This window comes from Oryza brachyantha, chromosome 7, assembly GCF_000231095.2.
Source record: "Oryza brachyantha chromosome 7, ObraRS2, whole genome shotgun sequence".
NCBI lineage: Eukaryota > Viridiplantae > Streptophyta > Magnoliopsida > Poales > Poaceae > Oryza > Oryza brachyantha.
In genome coordinates, this window is record NC_023169.2 from 6,660,323 (window position 1) to 6,684,916 (window position 24,594).

The window sequence follows — 24,594 nt, forward strand, 5'->3', positions numbered from 1 at the left end:
GATTTCCCAACATCTTTCCTTTGTTTTTAAAATTTTCTCATATATATATATATTTTATTTCTTAAAAACTATTTTTTTACTAAATTTAACTGTTTCGGTACATCATATCTAGAAGGAAATTACAATTTGATACCGGATGAAATTGTTGCAAAATGTAAATGAACAAAAGCCACCTTTGTAGGCTTGAAGCGTATATATTGATATTGTTACAGTGATATTACAAACACGCTAATCGGGTCGGAAAGAACCACAAAACTCAATGTATAGAATTGGCTGTTTTAATTTTTGTTTTCCTAAATAAACATATTTACAACCGTCCCACATCGCAATACAAAGTTTATAAATGATATGTCGAGAAAAATGTTGTGAAGGCTGTAATGTCTGCCCAGCTTGGGAACAGGCTCTTCAGTGTCCTTGTGCTATCAAGGAGATGCTGGTCAAGCACCGCTATATCAATTCTCAAAGGTTCAGATGAGTTGGCCTGTAAAGATGCATATTAATGAGTGTGATGCCCAACCAAAATATAAGAAACAATGGAAAGCACGACAGACTTTGACAAAAACATGACAACCAATAGTGCAATTAATAATATAATTTTTAACCACCACCATGTCATAGGACCAATTTTTGGCGAGGAAAATGAATAAGTTTAGTAAAATATGAGAATTAGTTTTCTTAGGATGGAGGGGGGGGGGGGTCATCTTTTCGTTTTTTAAGAAAAAAGTCAAACGACATATCTGCAAAAAAAATGAATATAACTTTTGTATATGTTTTTAGCGATCTAAAAGTAAAGATTGAAAAATAAGCTACAATGAAAACCCCAAAATAAACTTTAAATTTAAGGTTGAAAATTTAAATTTTAGCTTATAAGCATAAGCAGAAGCGAAAAAATGGTGATATAAGATTTTAAGCAACAATTACTTTATTAATAGCACACATAATTTTCGGACAAAATTATGCACTTATGTTATGCTTTCATACCACATAGATGATATTCCCCTGTTCTATACTATAATACTTTCTACCATTGTTTATATTCTGGATCGACGTATACATACCCAGATTCATTAGCATCAATATGAAACTATAAAAAACTAAAAAGTCTTGTGGTGTGAAACAAAGAGAATATGTTGGTAAAGTAATTTACTCAAAGCCTTGTTCTACCGAAACAATATATGCCTTATATAGTTTTAGACGGAGGTGGTATATTAAAATATTACAATTACTTTGTTGATTTATGCAACGGAGTCACATCACCAAATGATATTTGACATGAAAATTAATTTATCTTACTTCTGTTTGAAAATGTTTGCTTATATGACACTCCTATTTCAGAACTTTCTTAGCTGACGTACCGTACCATCTACCCCTAAAGCTTATCAAACCACCTATTTAGAAAAGTTTAGAAAACCACAAAAATGAACTACAGAAAACTATAATCCATAGCACAACTGAAAATCAGAATTCTCACTACCTCCTCTCTATATAATAAATTTCCATGAAGTATAGCAATGTATATGTTATATCTGTTGCATAGACTAACTCATCAATTGACAATACGGTGAAGCAGAGAGAGTAAATCAGAAGATCAACTAAAATAATGAAAGACCTCCTCAGTCTTGCAATCCGTACTCTTTTGCGACTTCTCGTATAGCAATGCATGTCTCAGTGAAACCAACCTATCGACTATTCTTTATCCCTCGGTATGGGAGTGTAAGATGGTTGGCAAGTTAAAACAAATTGCAGTTAAATTACCATGTGATAGCATATGTAGGTAACTACAGGTTCAGTGATTATATACAAGAACAAACAAGATTAAATACCAAACCAATAAGTACCATTAGTGCTTCCAATAATGTTTTATGATCGATGTCATTACCTCTAACCAGAAAGACCAATTATCGTGGCTTTCTCCACTAAGTCTGCAAATATATGATGGTGGTCCACCGCTAAAACTTTGAGGAGCTGACAAAGACAAGCAAAATGACGTGTTAGAATGTTTTAACTGAAACAACCAAAAACAATTGCCGGGAAACAATTAGTCCAAGTACCTGGAAGTGTCATATCAGAAAAGGACCAATTTGATAGTGGTCCAGTAATATTAAGCACAGAGGTCCAAATCTCTGACAATGACCTGAGACACATACAACAAAACCAAAATGTAATAAGCATGAAAAACATATTACAAGCTTTCTTAAGAACCAAACTTTGCCAATAGTAACAAAATGCTTACCCAAGTGAGAGCTCAAGATGCACCCTCCGGTGCCCATTATTTATGAAGGTCTTCTGAGTAACCATCTGTGGGAAATGCTGGTAATGCTTTCTAATTTCTTCATTTTCTGAAGGGAACTTTAAGCTCCCAGAGAACAAGAAATTGACAGGATATAGAGCCTAAAAAAAGCAAAGTCAGCTCTGATTCATGCACAACAAAATAAATGAGTGACCTGTTCACTAGACATGGAAACTATCCTTGTTAGGTCAGTTCTCTATGTATTTAGTGATCTGGTATGGGCATGGGCCAGGCCCATGCAGCAGTTTAGGCATGATAAATAGGAACCATTACCAAATGTTATGAACTCGTATGATCCACACATTATAAACAAAAGAAGAAAAACCTTTCTAAACCAATTTTAGGAACACGTGATGTCAATCACAGTAATCACTAATCTTCAGACCTAGTCCAGCCAGTAGTCTACACATCTTCCTCATCGTACTTCTCACTCCCCTTCCAATCTATGTACTAGTGCACCTTTCCTCTCTCTCACTCCACCTCGTTTCCCATCTCCATGTTGCTATGGCCTGCTCATGCTCACTCCACAAATGTTCCCTCATGCCCACATACTCATGACATGGAACAAAGGGCCTGGCATGCAGCAGTAAGACCAGAGATGACTATACTCATGTTTGGTGTCCATAGATCAATAAGAACATTTTTCCTCTTTCATGTCTTGTTTCAATGGTCAGACTTATTGATGGGAAAAAAAATTCCCATCTCAAAAAATGTCATTAAAGGGATAAGTTTGTTCAATGTTTGCGATGATAACTTTGCAAAAGAAAATAAAGGGACAGGCACAATATGCTTTAAGCAACAGTTCTTTTGTTGGCAAGAATCAATACAATGAGGAAGGAAATCAAGGACATATCAAGTTGAGGACATGCAAGAACTAGCCAGGATGTTAAATTATTTAAGTTGGTTGATACTTACCAACCATGAACTTCTGTCAGAGTAATATGTTTCTTCAAAAGATAATTCTGAGTTATCCTTCAGCCATTTTGCTGCCTCAGGTGCATTATTGAAAACAAACTCCAATGAATTAGCATCAACCACAGAGAAACCATAGTGTGACTCCACAATACTATTAGCATCTGAAAATCCAAAAAAATGAACATTTTTCAAGATGAATGCGATGATATATCCTAAGATAAATGATGTAGTGTATAGAGCTAACAACATATAATGACTCCACAATACTATTAGCATCTGAAAATCCAAAAAAATGAACATTTTTCAAGATGAATGCGATGATATATCCTAAGATAAATGATGTAGTGTATAGAGCTAACAACATATAATTCTTCGCTCACAACAGAGCCATTTATGTTAAGCACGAAAATATTGATGTAAAAAACTCAGAACAGTCTACAGCCAATAAGTTGCAAGAACATTGAGTCCAGAAGATAACAACTTTTACGTGTAAAACATAAACAGGTCATGGATACTTACTCCCTCCGTTATTCTTTTATGTTGTTTTAACCTCCCAAACAAAGATCAAGGTTCTAATAAGAGCTTGTTTTGACATGTCTACCCTTTTGGATGCTATTTGCTCCAGTTTAATAGCCCCTGTCATTCGACTCATTCAATTACAGATTCAAGTTCCAATGATTATCCATGTGGGCTATTTGGGAAACGTGGAGTACTACCGACAATTTCTAAACGGAAAAGAAATGAAAATTGGTTTACGAATTTGCACTCTCATCTTTTAGCTTATGTTTATGCTTATAAGCCAAAATTTGAATTTTAAAACTGAAATTTTGAGTTGATTTTGAGGTTATTCATCGTAGTTCATTTTTCATCCTTTGATTTTAGATTGATAATATTATATAAAAAAGTTTTACCAATAAATTATTTTTAATCATCAATAAGCCGTTTCTCTTATTCTTCCTCTAAGCCAAAAGATGACCAGCTTGATTACAAGTGGAATTTAATTAGAGTTGAAAGTGGAGTACGTCCTAAAGTTAGTCCAATGATCAAACAAATATTTATGTCCCTGTATGTTCATAAGCAATACGCCATTCAAAATGAAACGCCTGTTCCATTTCTAATTATTCAGTTTTAATTATCCTAACTAGGACAGATTTCCCATCCCAACAGTCCAAAGAAACAAACCTGTAACAAAGGTGTGTTGAAGAACAACTCTTTTTGGTGCTCCAGTGCTGTAAGGAAACAGTTGTGATGAGATCGCCAAACCAACCACTGTAATTTGTAGCAAGCCATGTAGGATGGAGGTTTTGGCCAACCATCGACTAGCAATAGGTGTTACTGGACCAAAACACCATCCCACGACCAATCCAATCACTGAGCCAACAAGGATATCAGCTACAAAATATCCTGCAGGAAAAATGTTTTATAATAATTTCGTTAATAACTAATAATAGCTGATTCCAATTATTAGTGATATCCATCTGTGTAGCATGTCAAATGGACAACAGTTTATTTAAGTTTATAAAATCAGCTAAAGTTCCAATAGCATTAAAGTAAATCAGTGGTTATCCTGCCTGGCCAATTCATGCAAATATCATATTGAACTAGTGCGCACTTTCTGAAAGCGATAAGTGCATACAAACAAGGAAACCATACAAACCATGTGGTTTCGGGAGAGATCCCATCATTCCCATCTTCTCAATCAAGAACTGGATAAGGAACCCGCCATAGTAAAGACCGTAAAGGAGACATGGAATCATAGGTACCACATAACCAACCAACAACCTGTACATTATAGTTAAAGCATTAAGAATTGAATAAATTAAGAAATAAATAATACTGTAAGTTGCAGATATACATGAGACCCACTTATGCTTTTATGCTTGATTCATGTAAAAGGATTAACCAGAGGTGACATGGGTTTATATGCTGTTTTGAGCATATCTAAAATCTTCATCTGGACCAATAAGACCACACTACACAACCAGAGGTGAATACATGGGTTTATATGCTGTTATGTACCTATCTAAAATCTCCATATGGACCAATCCAGCCAGACTACACAACATGGGGTACATGGGTACCCCCAAATGGACTGAGGTATAATATTTGGTTATGTCATCAACTATCAATTATTACAAAGTGGCAGTCATTGATAATTGATTCTAAAAAAGTACAAGCTATTCCAAGTCCATTCATCAGAATATTGACAAAATCTTCAGAAAAAACAATCAAGAAACTCTGCCCAATAATCAATCCCAGTGTTACTAAAAACCTTCCAAGATGAAGAAGAAAGTCTGACATCATCAACTTCGCAACAACCTGCCTACAGCCCTATTCTAGGAAATACCTACCATACCAAAGTCCATCACTCGATAAGTGGCTAAATCGTTTTTTATACCATTTAATTTCAAGAAAACTGCATGCCAGCTAGTGATATTCTTATTTTAAGTATTCAGTTAAGATGCATTAACACATTCAAATAAGGTACAGAAACTTTTAGACTATTTACATTAGCATTGCGATAAACATAAGTCAATAACAGTTGATCAGTTTAAGATAGTATGGTTACTTTGGTGATTCTTTGTTCCAGTGCTTCCGACTAATGCTATAGATAAAATGCCCAAGAAGCATCGACATGGAAATGAAGAATGTTAGAAAACCTCCACTCAGACCAGCTAGCATGTAAACCTGCACAAAACCAAAAAAACCTAAGCACAAAGCCAGTATAACCAACAAACTAATTAATACGAAATAATATGTCAAAAAAAAAAAAGAAGTTTGAAGTCATATGTAAGACCAAAGCAGCTAAATTTCATTGAATATGTAAATATGTGCCTTTTTCATGTATATTCATGGCTGAACTGATTGTGGTTATATACATGAAGCATGTAATGATTTTTATATTACTTCAAATAAGGTTTTACTGTGGTATATAGACATCATTTACCACATATTTGTACAAGACTACAACTAAAAAACAAGGTTACAAAAAGCGCTAGGCGCTAATTAGGTGGTAACCCACAGCCTAGAGCTTAGGCGTGCCTAGGCATTTTCAATTGTGTATGTTAATATGTATAATTTGCTATGTGGAAATAAGCAATTGCTATAGAAATAAAAAGAATAGTCTTTAATGAAAATAAATAACTTCAGGCGTGATATAGAAGAAATCAATTAAATGAAGGCCTTATCGTCGTATTTAAACAGAAAAAAGTCCAAATTGAAAAATCCCTTATCCTCATCCCACGGATGGAATCAGTCCCCCTCAGCAAACAGCATCACCTCTCTAGATCGAGTCAAGCAGCTATGGTGCCAGCGCTACTCTCCCGTCCACCTTAGCTTCCCCTGTCCTCCTCCAGTGGCTAACCTCCGCCATCCCTCTTGGCGCGAGGCAATGGTTTCCCCATTCTCCCTCCGGCACGACTCCCCACCTGATGGTGCAGGACCCTGTTCCGGCAGTGCTGGACCTTGACCGGCAGCAGGACTCCCCAACCAGTGGCACAGGATTCTCCTCCAGCAATGCCTTCCACCTAACCTCCACCTATCCCCCTAGGTGAGGCGTTGCCCCTCTGCCTAGCGATTAAGCGTGCCTAGGCGCTGCCTAGGCACAGCCTTTTGGAACACGCTAAAAAATCCATTAGGAGTCAAGGCCTCAAGGGTGCTGATTAAATATCCCAGCAGAAAAATGTGCTAGATGGAAGCTAGGGAGAAAAAGAACCAACTTATTGAACCAAGATGTCCCCCACTCTCGTCTCCCACACAAACTACCTCGAGTAGCCATGCTCCCCAAACAAACTTTCAACAAATCATTGGCAAAACAAAATCCACATCCTGCCTATCCATGTGATTGGGCTTGTCCTTTATTCAAAATCCCAGCCTATACACACACACAGGATGGCATTGAGGCACAACCAACTTGTGAGGTTGCCAGACTGTTCTGCTAGCATGTGTGGGTCTAGTCACTAGGGCTCAGTACACCCTGTGGCGGGCTGTTTTGGTTGTAAGCTCCCAGCACACTGTGCTACGTCTTGTAATCAATATTCCCATCACCAATTTGTAATAAAAATTAGACATATCCATTTGGTATTTTGGTAAAAAAAAAACAAAACAGTGTCCAACAAACAAAAATCTATCAAGAAAGGAAAGGGAAACTAGCAAAGTGAGCTAGCAATGAACATGAGTTTTCCCATTGCCAAGATCTGGAGTTGTGTCCAGCTCCAACCTGTTTGTCCACAAGCAAAGTGTTGCGACATCGCATCTAGCGCTACCTATGCAGACAATGGTGCAATTTTGACTTGGATCAATAAAAAGCTTCCATTATATGAAAAGACGATTTGGAGTTCAACACCGTGTCAATCATGTGGAGAGCAGCCATGCACACGCTAACAGGCAAACAATCACATCTTTGTGGCAAGGCTGCATGCACAGAGGCAGATCACATCTCTGACTGTGACAACTACATATGTCTCGGGACCTCTCCCCCATGGATGCCTGCCGCCACTGCCTGAGAAGGGTGCAAATATGCTGGAGCTTATGGTTGTCAGGGATGCCATGGCTTTTCTATCTCTTTTCCAGCTTATCTATTTCACCAGATTTGAGAAAAATCAAAGAGATGTACAAATTAATAAAATAGAGGTAAGAATCAACTGGGAATCCTCAACTTCCCCTGCACATACCCAATGTTTTTCTAGACACAAGACAAAATTAGATGATGAGGCAATGTCTAGCGTCTAGATAGTCTAGGCGACGTTTAGACGCATTGGACGTATTTGACGCATTAGACGAATTAGACGCCGTCTAGATGATGTGCACTCTGGATAGATACATAAAAAATACATGATAAATGGTTACATCGATCATATTTCTTAGTTCTCAAGTCTCATCCAAAGTGACAAACATAAAAACAATCTTAATAAGTAAATAATAAACCAATAATTGCAGGTTCATGATAACTTGATTAAATGTAGAGGCTAATCATCATTCTCTTCCACTTGCTCATAACCCTAATATTTTTATGTTGACTTGGGCATGATGGAAAAAAGTCTTGTGCTCACCATGCCAATATTCGTGCATCATCAAGACAGGTCTAGACGCATATTGCACCATCTAAACGTGTCCCATGCTTGTCTAGAACCCTAGTCGAAATCGTTTTGGACTGGCTACGACCGTCTAGACACGATTAACGTCTAGAGCAGTGACTAGGGCCTAAACCGGACGTTAGCCTGACATCTTGTGTCTAGACGCCCTCTAGACGTATTAGACGCGCATCTAGAAAAACATTGCCCATACCCTACTATTAACTGGGTGTACCCATACTTTACTCGTTCCTAATGGGTAAAGCAAATTCTACCCATGTCTTGTGGGTTTGGGTTTGGGGAATGGGTAAGGGTACCCATTGGCAGGCTCAAGCAAGAGTAGCAACAAGTAACAGTAGTATATGAGCTATTGTACCATTTAATTACCACTCTATTCCCAATGTGTTATGCTAGTCAGCACTATTTATGCCTTCCACTGCCATGGATTGATATTTTGACCCAGGATGCATTAATTAACAGATCAATGACTGAAATGAATAATTCTCAAGTTCTGTTACCTACATCCAGCTATATGCGCCTACCTCACAGGTTCCCATACAAACCATGCAGTTTACTCTCCTTATATTACAAAATTGTGTTCTTATGTATTCCACTGACGAATAATGGTGGTAAGTCATTAACTGTCCAAAGGGCTATAAAAAATTATTTTCAATAGAAAACGCATTGAGCTCCAGACTTCACCTTACATAAGATGTAAGTTAGTAACTGTCCAATGGGCTATAAATGTGTGCGCCTCAATTTTAAGTGTGGGCAACAAAATTTGAACAGACAACAGGACTGGTTAGAACCAAATTGGACATCAGATCCACGAGGTGTGATCAGTATAATAGTGCTTGGTTAAAAAGCATAGCTTTCTAAAATAAACAGTAAATTGATGAGCTTCCTCAAGCATACTACTAGTAAATCATTCAGGTCCAAATATATTGCCAAATGCCAAGATTCATCTTTTTAAAAAAATGTTATGTAACAGTGTTAGGCAAGGTTATAAAAAGAAGAAAGATGTTCAGAACTTACCAAAGTAATAAAGGAATATAATCCAAAAGCACCCCAAAAGTGTGTTTGCTCTGATAATCCCTAGAATTGAACAGATAATTACAAAAATATTAGTCTCATAGATTTCAATTCACTGGATGCAAAACCAACAGACATAAACTAAGTAAAAAACATATTCTACACGTAAGATAAAGAAACAGATTAGATTGGTCTATTTCAAAAACCTGTCTGTAATGAATAGAATACAAGATATTCACAAGACAGGCTATCCAATGTTGGTAAGTCATATATATGCAACCTCAAACCACAGCCAATTATACTGATATATCATTCGTAATTAGAGATACATCACATTTAGAAGTTTTAAGAACAATCAAACATTTTTCAGAAAAAAAATGATGAATTGGAGTTTGCAAAAGGAGGAAGACAGATCTGACCTCACTAAAATCCTAACCCTTACCGTAACAATCTGCATATGAAGTATATTATGAAATTCTTCTTATTATTTGATGGGCAGAATAGCACGCAACTGCCATTTTTCTATTAGGAAGCCAAACAAACTTTTCTATTGGAACAAACAATGCACATATATCCATATAGCTGAACCATTTCTTTATGTTATCAGAAGTAATGAAACTTTTAAAACTACCACGTTTTCAAGTTTTCAATCATGCAGAGAAAAGAAGGGGGAAACTGATAACAAAGGGTACATGGCTACTTGTTATGACTAAGAAAAAAAATACCCATATAATCCTTGGGAGAAATAGACCAGCTAATGAAGTTGGAACAAACATAAGGAATGCCAAATAAGGGTGAGCAAACCTGCACGCAAACAACAAAGAACAATGTAAGCACATTTGATTGGATGTACATTTAACTAAATAGAATAAACAGGAACAACTCACTTCAAAGGTTTTCAGGTAGTAGCACAAAGAAAAGAGGAACTTAGGATAACATTTTATTAGTTCAGAGACCTGATCAATAAAAATTATTCAAGTACAAAGATCGTGTAACTCAGCTCGTTATGGATAATGCAATAATGACGAATGTTTGCAATATCACATTACTCCAGGCCACTGGTTTTATCAGAAAAAAATCTGGATAAATGAGCTGTCTAGTCTGCTGGCAAAAAGGGACAGGAAGTCTGGAAATTGGTCATGAACTTTTGATTTAAAAAACAAATGGGCCAAATCAAGGCCCAATACACTCCTTTGGAGGCCCACAGAAATCACTAAAGAAAATATACCCAAAAACATAATGGAAGGGTTCGAACAAAAGTCTACAGGATAAATAGCATCTCAGTTGACCACACCACCATTCTTTTTTTGTGTGTATGTGACTTGAAGGGAATATATGGCATACATTTTTTTTTTCATACCACAGTTCATTTGGTTGAACCAGCAACAAGACAACTATTTGCCCTATGCTATGGACTCTGTCGTTACAATTAAGTAATCCAGCAGCCATAAATTGGTTTCCAGCCAGCAATCACCATATGTAACTAGGGCTTGCAATTTTCGCAGCCTAGTCAACTGACCACACAACCAATCATGTCAGTGTGGCTAAACACCGATGGCAAGATGCCTAACTAGATGGCCCATGGTCAGATTCATATGGGAGAGGTAATAACTGCTAAATGCAAAACCCTAGCAGTAGCAGATCAAGAAGTCCCCATCGAAAATCCTCAACAGATCAGCAGGTGAAGCATGACGGCATCACATTATGTCCTATCAAGTAGCATCTAGCAACAGCACTAGTCACTGCCAGGCAAGCTTGTTCTCCATCAGTCTGCCTCCAGCAACCACGGATTTCCTTCATCCTCCTGGGTTCTCAGCTCCTTGCCTCCTTACTTTTATAGAAAACAGCTGGTCCGGTAGCAGCCTGTCTTCATTGCCAGATATTGACTCCAATAATCTACTTTCTACTAATCTCTTTGATCCACTACTCTGCCCTGCTGTCCAGTTTGCTTTGAGAGTCCCATCATAGCTTTTCCTGACATCTATGTCTATGTAGTAGTGGCAGAATTAGAGTGGATGGACAGGGTACAGTTGCACCCACAAAACTTTTACAATGTTGCTACTCCCTTCGTTTCATATTATAGGTCACTTTCGGTTTGTTCTAAGTCAAACCTCTTCAAGTTTGACCAACTTTACAGAAAAATGTACTAATATGCACAACACCAAATTAGTTTCATTAAATCCACCTTTGAATATATTTTTATAGTATATTTATTTTGTGTTGACAATGTTGTTATATTTTTCTATAAATTTGGTCAAACTTGTTGAGATTTAACTTGGTGCAAATACAAAGTGATTTATAATATGAAACAGAGGGAATAATTGAGAAACACTACATGTATACACACATGTATACATAAAGCCCAACTGAGATAAACAAATAAGGAACATCTCACTGAGGCCTACTACAGTCTAATCCAACCTAACAGCCTACACCACAGAACACATAAACTTCCAACCAGCAAATCTGAGCCCGCTAGGCCAAATAACTCTACTCAACATTGCTCCCCTCAAGGGAGATGTCCATCGGCGCAAACAGCAAGCCAGGGACCAGGATGATGCTCATTGGTCAGCCAATGGTGCTCAGTCGCTCAGGTCCTGGGCTTCAACCCACAGCCAGGCACTAGGGATGAAAACAGATCAGAAACGGGAGAAATCTTGCTCTACTGTATTCATTTTCATATTTTCTGGGGAATAGGAATCTGAAACCCCGGATACAAAAATGGAATCGAATATTGTCCAATACAGATATGGAGCAAATATGAATTAGTAGAACGAATACGGTATAAAATATTTATCAAAACATAAAAACACCTCAAATTGAGAGTACAAAATCAATGGAGTGATGTAGCTTGTTATTATATCAATTAACAATCACAACTCTAAAATCCATGATGTGACTACTGTTCCTCTTCCAATGTTAAATTCCATTATTAGGTTGAACGTGAGCTGCGGACTTAAGACTTAATTTTTTATTCATATTTTACAATTATCTTGTCTACTGTAACTGAAATTTTATTTGCAAGCATCGAGCTTTAGATTTAATTTATATATACTTTTTGAAATGTGACAATAGCTAGCCCATTCCACTGACCAACTTCGGTCCTAGTCATTAGAACGATTTCAGTATTTAGATAGGTTATGTACTTCTGTACTTCAGTCTGCAACCCCTGGTGAAATCCTGGCATTGCCACCATCTAATAGTGATGCAACTAACAGTAGCTTATTATGAATTCATGTTAGTAACAGCGAAATATGGAGCATGGAGAATGAATAGATACTTCATCAGGTAGCAGTATAGCTATCGAAATCTTAATTTCTACGAGGGGAATGCTTAGCCCACCTTTAACAGTCAACAAATTGTTTGCAAGGGCAGTTCAAAGAACTAGTAAAATGAACAAACATTACATTTAGTAATTAAGAGAGATCAAATCCTTACCAATTCATTGCATTTTTCGTGAATAGCAATCTTAATGCTGCAGCCACAGCAGGAATGAATATTGCAAGGATGACACCAAATGCATGAACCAACATTCCTGAGAGCACATGCAAGATGATATTATGGTTGGCCAGCCAATACCATATGCAAAGTATAGTATAAATTGCCTAGCAGAAAATACAATTGCACTCATATCTATTAGCATAAATGAACAAAATATAGAAGATAAATAGCTCCATTGTGTCAGAATTTGTGCCTGAAAGTGGATCCTGTATATTTTACAAGTAATTAGAAGGAGTCCAAAAGAACTGCACAAATTTCATCCCCATTTAACCCCAAACAAGGTTATGCATGTATATCGTGCAAAAATTGATTAATTCCTTATAGCTTCACAAAACGCAAAAGGGCTGCCTCTAAAACTTGCCAAATATAGTATCAGCAATAATTACTACCATAAGCCAAAAAAATCCTACGCGCATCAATCGATAAAAGATTATCTTCATAGCATCAAAAGTTTTCTAAAACTTGTGTTTATTACATGAATAAATCCATTTTATGCTCCCTAACTATCACAAAGGTACAAAATGCACCCTCAACTTCAAAATCATATATTTAATACCGACCTATTGGGCCAAAACTCACCCTGCAAATATAACTTTGACAACTCATTTCTAATGAGATATGTTTGTCAAAACCAATACAATTACACTATTCCCTCCATCCCAAAATGAAACTATTTCTACCACCCACCCTTTGTCCCAAAATGAAAGCTATTTCTCCACCTACCTCATCATTTCAACCAATCACAACCATTCACCATCTAATTTTTCACCTACATTCTTTTAACCAATCACAACCTTCCTCCAATCATTCCCATCTACTTTTTTAATCCCCGTGCCTAGCTCTAGAGATGGTTACATTTGGGACAGAGGGAGTATTTAAGTACTTCTCAAGATGAATCCACACACAAGGTTCCAAATCATATTAAAACTCTCAAAAAATATATGCCTTGAACCCTTGATGGTCCATGCAGGTATTGTTGAAAATAATACGGTACACTATTACTCCCATTTCAGAGATCAAACAAATGCGGTCAACAGACCCTTGCCCTACAAAGCATAAAAAAGCAAACATGAAGCACAGGCAAGCATGGCCAAGTTGCATTGAAATAAGTACCACCGAGGTTATGACCCAACTTGGCTATTGAGCACCAAATATAAGTACAACATCAAAGGTTTCATTACAGTAGCAGCATTCTAGGAAGTACAATGTAAAGCATATATACCATTTGCAGAAATTGATGGATGTGCAACAACATACCTCTCATTAAATCCAGAACAGTCAGAAACCATGACGTCAAGGTAATGTTTGGAAATTTCAGGAATAGTGGTGCAAGTAGGAAAATGACTACTGGAAGACTATGAAGAACCAAAGAGATATCACGAGGATAAATAACCTAGATTTAAAAATAAAGGATGTTATTATGGTCATGAACAAATAAAGACAAAAGTAACATATTTATCCTTTAATATTGTATATAATATCTAGTAGCTACACAAAACTATTGATTTCCTGCAAATTTCAAGAATACAAAGTCAGCATACCATGAACCAAGTCAAGTAATCAAAAAAGATAGCTCTCAAATCATCCATTTTAGGCATAGAAGCTTCATTAGATCGCACATGCCCTTTCAACATGGGAGAATTTGTAAAAGCCTTCACTAGGTTGAATAAATTTTCCCCACGTGCTTGAATACTTCCAGGACTGAAAGAGAACATGATGTTCCATAATTATGCTATTTCATGTGAAATATTGGAAATATTATCATGGCATAGTTTAGTACATACAGCAAGTTGTCCACGGTATCATATGAAGTATGGTAAAAATAACCACCTAGAACAAAGATAATATCAAGTCCTGGAATGTTCGTAATGTCTTCAGCAAATATCCTGTAATCTGTGTCACCTGGGATTATTCCAAACATATCCTGCATATAGGAAGTACAATCAAAACTTAGAAGGTAAACCCACAAAGTAAAATTGACTAGTTGCAACACCATTAAAGCTCAATAGCACATAAGTTATCCAGATCCATCAAAAGTGTGGACCAATAGCAAGTGTAGTGTACATTAATACTTAGCAAGAGGAATCATATCCATCGGACACCAGATGGCAGAAGGGTTGTTTGCATTTCTGGTTTTACCATAACTAGATTTTTGTTAAAGATATTTAGAGCCTAACAGCCTAAAATTTTGTTTAGATCACATAACAGAACTGTTCTCTGCACCTAAATAAGTGTTGCTTAGCACCTACTAACAGAGCATTTAGATCAATATTTATGGTTACATTTTTTCCATTGTCAAAGAATGGGTTCATGTTGTCATACATGATATATCTAGGAAAATACATACATGGCACATCCCAAACATAACAACCAAGGAGTTTGTAATGCACAAGGCTGGGATTTTATTCTAATATGTTAAGAGTAAATTTCACAGAACTAAAGATACTTCGACAAAACTACCACAAAATACAGATTTATACTCTACACATTAGCATAGCCAGCATATTTTGACACAATGGCAACTTAACAGTCCATATACATGGGAATTGGAAACAAAAGCAAGCCATGGAAATGAGTAATCTGTATCTGAACAAATTTAAATTGTTTATATTTTCTTACTTTAGTGCATGGAGCATACCCTAAACCCTAATGGTGTGCATCTGTAAAACATGGAATATGTTTGTTGTTGTTACCAGTAAGCTGATATGGCATGACAACATTTATAGATACAAATCATGCCAGTATTCCTATGCCATTGTAAAAGTAATTTAAAAGGAAAGATTTTGAAATTTTGAAAACACAACTTGTCTATGTCTCTACTGTTTAAAGTTTTCTAAAATCACTAAATCAGATATCATTACCACGATAACTTTTTTTTCTTTTCTAAATTCTTGGTAGGTCAGATCACATAGTTGTTGCCTCGATGAACATTGGCCAGTGATATTCTCATTGTGACGCTTCCACAGCACCCACAGGATATTTATTACAAGATTGAAAGCTCCTACTATAGTAATAGTTAGTAGGACTAGGGGCTTATAAACACAATAATTTGTTGCCTTGAATTAACTGATTTTCTGAAGCTAGGTCAAACTGGCCCATGGAACCATGCAACTAATCTAAAACAAGCAAATGGTTTATTTTTTGAAAAAAGTAAAGTAAATAATTATCCAGAATTCACACAAGGAATTAAAGCCCACAAGAAAGAACCTGAGCAACACTGTTTGCCATAGGATACTTCGCAGTCTGAGCATAAATACGAGAAGGCCAAGATCCAGGTCCAGATTGGCAAACTAAATCTGGTTGCCATAAGACAAGCGCACTGGATCAGATTTCAGAGTGGAATCAACATATACAAGTCAATCAACAATACAATAAGAGCATTCAAATAGTAGTACTTATGATTGTTGGAGATATCATGGATATAAATAACTACTACCTCCGTTTCATATTATAAGACCTTTTAGCCATGCCTACATTCATCCATTGATGAATGTATATGATTTGTATATATGTCTAGATTTATTAGCATCCATATGAATCTAGGCAAGCATAGAAAGTCTTATGCTGTGAAACGGAGTAAGTAGCACTTTACTTCTTAAACTATTCTGCAAATCTAGGCAAGCATAGAAAGTCTTATGCTGTGAAACGGAGTAAGTAGCACTTTGCTTCTTAAACTATTCTGCAAATCCTTTTAGAGTTTTAGTTCAGAACCACTAATGCACAGCAACTAGTTTGAAATCCTTGAAATGGCACAAGTGCATACTTTTGTGGGCTTTTAATTCAAATAAAGTTACATATCAACATAAGAAAACATTTCATGTAATTAGGATTCTTAAAATAAGATGCCATATGCCTACATTAATGTTGAGATTTTCTTCATTCTGAACATGGCCACTTCCCAAAACAATACAGATTAAGGAGAATGTGTTTTCTTTTTTCACAGAAAATATAAGTTCGCTTTCATAAATAAGTTTATTGTGAGTTATCTGGGAATTTATAAAAAGAAAAGACTACTCACGAAACTTGCTAATTTCTGGAGGGCACCCAAATGAATAGGTTTACTTGTTCAAGGATGTAATGTACCATTTGTATAGAGAATTTTCCACTATAGACACAACATGAAGGTGATAACTAATAACCTAAAAAGGCAACAGTTGATTAATCAGCAGTTAAACTAGTGAACGATATTTAATCATCTATGTATAAGTGCTGCAGAATAGTGATGAATAGGTTATTGCAGCACAGAGACGAACACATCGCTGCCATGTAGAGACATGAACACCTCGTCTAGGCAATCTACTTCTAACTTCTAAGAATACGTGAACTGAAACTAACATTTGCTAAATATCACCAACTGAATTACTGAGGTACAGTAAGATGATTTATTGACATAGAACCATAATATCAAACAATAAAAAATATTTCATTTAATAAGACTATCATATGAGATAAAACCTGGTTTAGATTTTCACCTCTACTTGAACAAAAACACAATCTAACATATAAGTATTAAAAAAATACCAGCACCACCACTTCCAGAAGCTTCAATATTAATGAAAGCACCAATTGTGTTGTTCCATCTATGTGTCTTTATGAAACCATGTGAACCCTGATTAAGCAGCATCAAAGGATATGAGCAGATAAGTTCCTTGGGTATATTCCATGAACAATTAACAGATAACAAAATGACACGGGTATTCTTCTTTTCCTTCTATCAACATTTTACAGTTTCTAACACATACAAAGAAAATGTCTTTTTCACATTTCCTTTTTCAGAAACATAGGGGCAGGAGAGCTGCCCGTTGTGTAATGATAAAGTAGGACCAAAAAAGCACTGAAGATATCAGAGGTCATGGCACCACACAACAATACCAACATTTATATAATGTTCATGCGAAAATCCTTCTCTGCAATAGATGAATTGATAAAAGATGGTCAACTAACAAGGATCAAAAGTGTCATTTAGTCTGTTATTGGACCAAATTAGCTCCATACTAAGGTTCATCAAATTGAAAATCACCATCCTTGTATGGACCATTTCAAATACTATCCAGCTAAGCAATCACAGGACATCTTTTGCCAGAACAACAAAGTCACACAAATTATTTTCTGTTTATGAATCATATACATTGGCATTGCACACATAGTTTAATATTTGCATGATAATTAGCAGTCACATACCAAAAGGAAAAGTTCTTCGGCTCCATTGAAAAGGAAAATCACTGGTTGAGAAGGAACCCACCGAGAATCAACGATGAGCCGTGATAACTCAAGCATAGATGCTGAACAACGAATATTCCGAATATAAATCATGCCCAATGACAGATTGCTTATTAAGAATCATATTTCTTCTAACAAAGAAAGACATTGTACTCACCAACACAAGAACCACAGTCAGCTGCACCAGGAGATCCAAGAGGACTGTCAAAATGTCCATTCACCAAAAAGGCTAGATCCTGATCTTCTGAAACATTTGATGAAATCCTGTAATTAATTATTATATCTTAGATGATAATTTGTTTAAATTATAGTTCATGTGAAAATTATGTCCAAAACCAACAAAGTACGATGGTCATATTAAACAGATGTCATTTTCAACACCAAATCTGAGTGGCCCATGGATGTGAGAGGCAAGGTTTCAATATCTCAAAGGAACTTTAGAAGAGTTTGGAGTGTGGACAAGTACCATGGGCAACCATCCATATAACCAGCTTTGCCTAGATATATATGATGTTGGATACCTTTACTGAAAGAAAAAATTGTAGTTGTTCAAAAAATCAGACCACTAAATGATCCTGTGGACTATTCATTGCCAGTAAATGAGCCTGTGGACTATTAATTGCTTCATTGGCATGTCGTAGTTTATTGGTTGAAAAATTGTGGTGGCAAATGAATATTTACATTTACTGTGCTAGACACAAAATGTCACATAACAGGAGGGAGTGCATCCTGCTCAGTAAGGCTGGTATTACACTCTTCCAAAAAGCAGTGTGTTTCTGCTGGTGTTTCCCCAAAATGATCTAATTAAATGAACCATGCTGTGGTTCCTGTTAAATGTTTGTGTTGAACCCCCTGGGTTTTATTCCCAGTTGTAGTGACTGTCCCTGAAGAAGATGACCATACAGACATAAATGTTGAACATCCTCTAAGAACTGTTAAGCAAAGGTGTGACTGTGATTTAATAGTTTTATGTTTGATTGAATTCATATGACCATATCCATAGTTTTGCATGGAGCATAAGTCATGATATTAATTATTAAAAAGGAAATAATACTGTAACTTAGGAGAAAATAAAATTATATGTTTTTTTGGAGTACCTCATAACAATATTCTTGTGATTCCTGTAGGCTAGAGTTACTCTGTGGCGCAAAAACATCATACTGAATGAACCACTAACAAGTGTTTCCTCAACCTCTATTCTGCGAGCAAAAGAAAAGGCAATATCAATAAATGATGATAGATAGAAAAAAATCAAATAAAACTTGTTCTTACAGCTGCATAGATCCTGCACCAGAGTGATTTTTTCCAGTGGTTGAAAGTGATTAGTGACACATGTAAATTAACAATAATTGTATGATTAAATGAACTTTGAAGCCGTATGAAATTGTGGTTTTAGCATGACACATCTTTGGGTACATGAATCTAACATGATTTTAGAAATTCACAAAGAAGAAAAATACTATTGTTGATTATAATTGAGCCCAGAGGGTCAAAATACTGGACACATCATTAATTCATCGTCTATTACACTGGAGGTTTACTTTTGACAAACTAAAATTGTTAAAAATGGAGAATATATGAAATATTCAATGCACAGGCCACTTCCATTGACCAGAAGGCCCACGTAAGTATATTTAAATATACAACCCAAGATACAGGCCACTGCTAGGTCTGGTCCCAGTGTGGTAATGCAATACCACAAAGATGGTAAAAGCTGACAGCATTCCTACAGAAGGCCATTAAAGAGAGCTCCTGCGGTAACTCAAGCCAGAATGAAACGGTTCCTACTATTAGTTGTGTTATACTTGGACCACATATCTCCGTACTTTTCTGTTCCAGGACAAATCGCCTCAGCCTCTCACTGTCCCACAGAGGCACAGAGAGACAGACAAAATGAGGTCCCGATATGGATGTCATTCATAATAATGCTTAAAGGCTAAAAGGCAAAACGTTCTCAGTGCAACATTAATTGGTGTAATCTCATTGTGCATGTGAGAAGGGAGCAAGCACGGGCCCAGTACCCCACGAACGCACATCCTAGTATACTTTCATCGTGTCGTTTGCAATCATAAATCAACCCTCCAGAAGAACAAAAAAAAACGCAACGCCAGTAGCCATTGCCACAATTCCAGAAATACCTGGAGATTGTAGATTAAAAGCCATCATAAACATGCGGAGAAGAAAAGGAACTGGGGTTTTCATCCGTACTCACCTGTACTCCGGCCCCGCGCGCGCGGCGAGCTCCTCGAGCTGCCCCTTGATGTACTGCGCCGCGGCCTCCAGCCCAGGGCTCCCCTCCTGCAACAACGACGACACAGCAACTACACTCGTTGACGCAAAGCCGCAAGCGAAGGGCGCGGAAGGACGGAGGCAGGAGGAGGAGGCAGGACCTGGCGGCCGGGGATGTCGACTGAGAGGTGGCGGAGGTGGTGGAGCACGCGGCCCTCGGAGAACTCCCCCGGCGGCGCGTCGGCGGGCAGCGGCGCGACGTGGCGCATGTGGATGACGCGGTAGGCGACGAGGGACATGGCGCTGTAGAGCGCGGCCAGGGCGAGCAGCACGAGCGCGGGCTCCGCCCGCCGGCGCGGCGCGGGGTTCCCCATCGTCGGCGGCGGGGCGGGGATCGTCGTGACGGCGGCCGTTGCCCGGGGGGAGGGAGGAGGAATCATTATTCGGGGGAGGTGCGGGTTTGTGATTGGGGTGTTGGGGCCTTGGGGGTGGTGCGGTGGCCCGTGTCTAGTCTAGTATACTGTTTGATTTGGGGTGTCGTCGGGTGAGGTGGTGGGGTTTGGTTCAGGAGTTGGTGGCGGCTTGCTTTCGATTTGTTTTTGTAGGCTCGTCGCGTGCGTTTGTTGACTCGAGGAGGAAAATCGGAGCTGGCCGGCCACCGGCTAGCCAGCCGGCTTGGGACTGAGAAAAGCCGTGTATGAACGTGCAGCGCCAAAGTCCGAAGGGCCCAGGGGTTTTGTGGAACGCAGTTTCAGAGATCACGGACGCTGTATGTGAGAGCTGAATCATAATCACATGATACCAAGTACAGATAAGCCTGTTAATATACATTAATCCAATCCAAATCCACTCTAATTCTATCGAAGAAGTGGACCCGGGGTATCCACTAATCCTGGGTGGCGTGAGGCGACTGTGGGCCCACCAACTAAAAGGGGAGGTCGGGCCCCAACAAAGTTGTGCGGCTTCGAGAGGTCGGGCCCGGAATACATCTTAGTGGACAGGCGCCGGAGGGGTCAGGCCGCCACTACCGCCTCGGCACTCGGACCACTTGGGATGGGGCCCACTCTGCGACAGATGAAGCGCCAGCGCCCAACCACCTGTTAACACCAAAATTTGAAAAATTACCTTAGTGGGTTCAATCAAGGAAAGCGCAATCAACAGATGAAAATCTTATCCAGAAGAGTCCGAATTCAAGAAGGAACCGTGAAAACCAAGGCTTGGCGACGTAATTTTATCTAGTAGTTAGAGTTAGTTTAGGATTTTTTCCTTTATCTCTAAGAGAGCTAAAGTCCGATCGAGACTTGTTATTTCTTTTTATCTATTAGGAGACATGTGTCGTGTTAGAGATAGAGTTTGTTATTTCCTTTTATATATTAGGAGTTGTTTGTTGTGTTCGACATAATACTATTCACCCCGAGGGTATAAATATATATGTCCGGGATCATTGTAAATCATCTACTTCTCATAATATAGATCAATTAATTTCGGCTCATCGCCATCCTCTTCATCGAGGTTTCAACACCGGCGGAACTTGACACCTAACGCGGGGCTGCATCGTCTCGATCTCCGACGGAGGGGTAAGTGCTACGTTTCGCTGGCCACGGTAATCGTATCGCCTAGATTAGAATTGTCTCGGTTCAGTCCGATCTTCTGATTGGCTTGTACGGTTGCTAGTTATCGTATCAATTCAGTTTGAGTTACTTCTGTATCTTGGGTTAATCTCTTCGACCACTTTAAGCGATCTACGTCTATTTGATATTCGCTATTTGACATATTCAATCTAATATTGTCTTGGTTCGGTCCAATCTATTAGATTGCGTTTGTCAGATGGTTTATATCATATCATGTATTTTGCTCATTGTTTTATCGGAGTACCAGCCGATAAGTTATCAGTCATTGGCTCATCGGTTTGATAGCAATCTAGATCTGTCTAGTATCTGTCTTGACATTGCTAGACATAATCTTAAATTGTCTCGATTTGGTCCGATCTTCTATGATTATTCTTAGCAATCTAGGCTAGATATTTTATAGATCTTGCTCGTTTGTCAGTCGTTTATAATCGATGATATTTGCCGATCTACATGCTTATATTATTTACCTCAATAGAGTAGCTGATTGCCTTACTGGGTTATTTTTATACCAATCGGCTTGATTTATTTAGATCATTAATTATTTTGCGTTGCATCGGCTTAAGAGGATCACATACAAGTTGGTTTTAGCTGATCGTAGCAAAGTAATCATTGTTTATTTATTTATGTTTCAAATATATTTGTATCGGATTCTTAGCCGATCCACACTTTCAACAGCCGATCGATTAGCTTATCGGCTGAATACTGCTACACCAACACCCGATCGGTCGGTTTCTTAGTTACCTATCGACTTGATAGTCGATCGGCTTGTTTTATTGTTTATCTTGTTAGTTGTAGGATCAAACTGACTGACACGCCCGTGCAATCTAAGAATTTAGGTCCTACACTAGAGTGTTCTAAGAAGTGACTCCTAGGCCTTCGTGTGTGACACGTCATTGGATCACATTTTGACGTCAACACATTTTTGGCATGCCCGGTGAGACACGTGCTAACTTTTACTCACAAGCGATCATCTGATCAGAAGCAGAGATGTCTTCCGGACAAGTTAATGTCAAAAACTTGGTCACAATGGGAGGATTTGACGGAAGAACAATGGCAACCGGGGGAGTAGTCTATGGCTGATTTCAAAAGTGTTGTCTTTAATCTTTTGTCATGACACCTGAAGGACCAATTCAGAAAACTCAATTCCCAAGCCGATGGATGAAGAACTTCAAGATGTAGTTAATGAATCAATTCATCGTGCTTTATTCAATCAATTTGGAGTTTTGCTGAGTACATTGCAAAATTTAATCAAGACAACACTCGATAAATACATTGCTCAAGGTATTCGACTCGGGGGGAATATCGGCCAGAGGAACCTTATCGATATTGGCACAATGAAGACAATGCAAAGAACGATGCGTGGACCGATAAAGTTATTGAGATCATGAGGGAACAATTTGGAATCAAACCAAAAGAACAAACATATTGTTCACGCCAGAATTTGGATAATTGCCGTTGGAGATTAAACTGTGATTAAAGACAAAATCGGATAGGAAACAGAGCAATCGGATACAAGATCAAGCGGAATACGACTCGGATTCAGCTGATGGAGTCTGGATCGGATAAGAAATAGAGTCCGATTGGGTGTACAACGTTACAGATATATTCAGGAATAATCAGAGTCCGTATAATTTAATTTTATCTGTTGATTACAGTTAGTTTAGATTTTTCCTTTATCTCTAAGAGAGTTAGAGTCCGATCGGGACTTGTGTGTTAGACATAGAATCTACATAGGAGTTTGTTATTTTTTTTATCTATTAGGAGTCGCATGTTGTGTCCAACACGGACTAAGCATCTACCCGAGGGTATAAATATGTATGCCTGTGGTCATTATAAATCATCTACCTATCAATTAGATCAATTACTCTCGGCGTATCGCCACCCTTCTTCCAGAGGTTTCTGGCAGAACTTGGCACCTGACGCGGGGCTGCATCGCTTCGATCTCCAGTGAAGGGGTAAGTTCTACGTTCCGTCAGGCCAAGGTAATCGTATCGGCTAGATCAGAACTGTCTCGGTTCGATTAGATCTTCTAATTTGGTTGTGCGATTGCTAGTTATCGTATCAGTTTCAGCTAGAGTTACATCTGTATCTTGAGTTGATCTGGTCGATCACTTTGGGCGATCCATGTCGAGTTGATATTTTTTGTTTGACATACTCAATCTAATACTGTCTCGGTTCGGTCCGATCTAGTAGATTGCGTTTATCAGATGGTTTATATCAGATCGATGTGTATTTTGTTCATCGTTTTATCATAATACTAGCCGATAAGTTATCGGTCATCGACTCGTTGGCTTGATAGCAATCTAGATCTATTTAGTATCTACCTTGACATTGCTAGGCGTAATCTTGAACTGTCTTGGTTGGGTGCGATCTTTGTCACGCCCGGAGTTTAATCACAAGCCTAAAATCATAAAAAGGAAATTGTAAATAACAATTGGATTAATTAACTCAGGAAAAATACCTCTAAAAAAATTAATTTAATTAAATCGGGGTTCGCAAATCGGTTAACTGGATTTAAACGCAAATTGAAGAAGTATAAAATTTGGCCAAACAAATTAATTTAAAACTTGGCAAAAGTGGGGCTTTCCTTTTTCCCTTCCTTCTCAAATTGGGCCGAAGTCCAATTTTCCTCCTCCCTCTTTTTCTTTTTCCGTTCTCTTTCCCCTCTCCCTTCCTGGGCCGGCCCAGCCGAGCCGGCCCATCT

The 24,594-nt window shown here is 38.0% G+C and overlaps 1 protein-coding gene across 1 annotated transcript; it reads right to left on the reverse strand.

Moving 5' to 3' along the window:
* Nucleotides 1-105: 105 nt before the first annotated feature.
* Nucleotides 106-20,727, reverse strand: LOC102711905 (endoplasmic reticulum metallopeptidase 1). Its single transcript, XM_006658422.3, has 21 exons — nt 20,421-20,727; nt 20,243-20,328; nt 19,128-19,229; nt 18,188-18,294; nt 17,992-18,092; nt 17,332-17,419; nt 16,018-16,106; nt 14,595-14,734; nt 14,352-14,511; nt 14,068-14,203; nt 12,748-12,844; nt 10,035-10,113; nt 9,313-9,372; nt 5,775-5,893; nt 4,863-4,987; nt 4,388-4,609; nt 3,206-3,366; nt 2,234-2,391; nt 2,052-2,134; nt 1,880-1,965; nt 106-481 (listed from the first exon to the last, which is right to left on the reverse strand). Exons 1-21 carry the CDS (start codon nt 20,697-20,699, stop codon nt 338-340), a joined length of 2,622 nt encoding a protein of 873 aa, XP_006658485.2. The 5' UTR covers nt 20,700-20,727; the 3' UTR covers nt 106-337.
* Nucleotides 20,728-24,594: the final 3,867 nt, after the last annotated feature.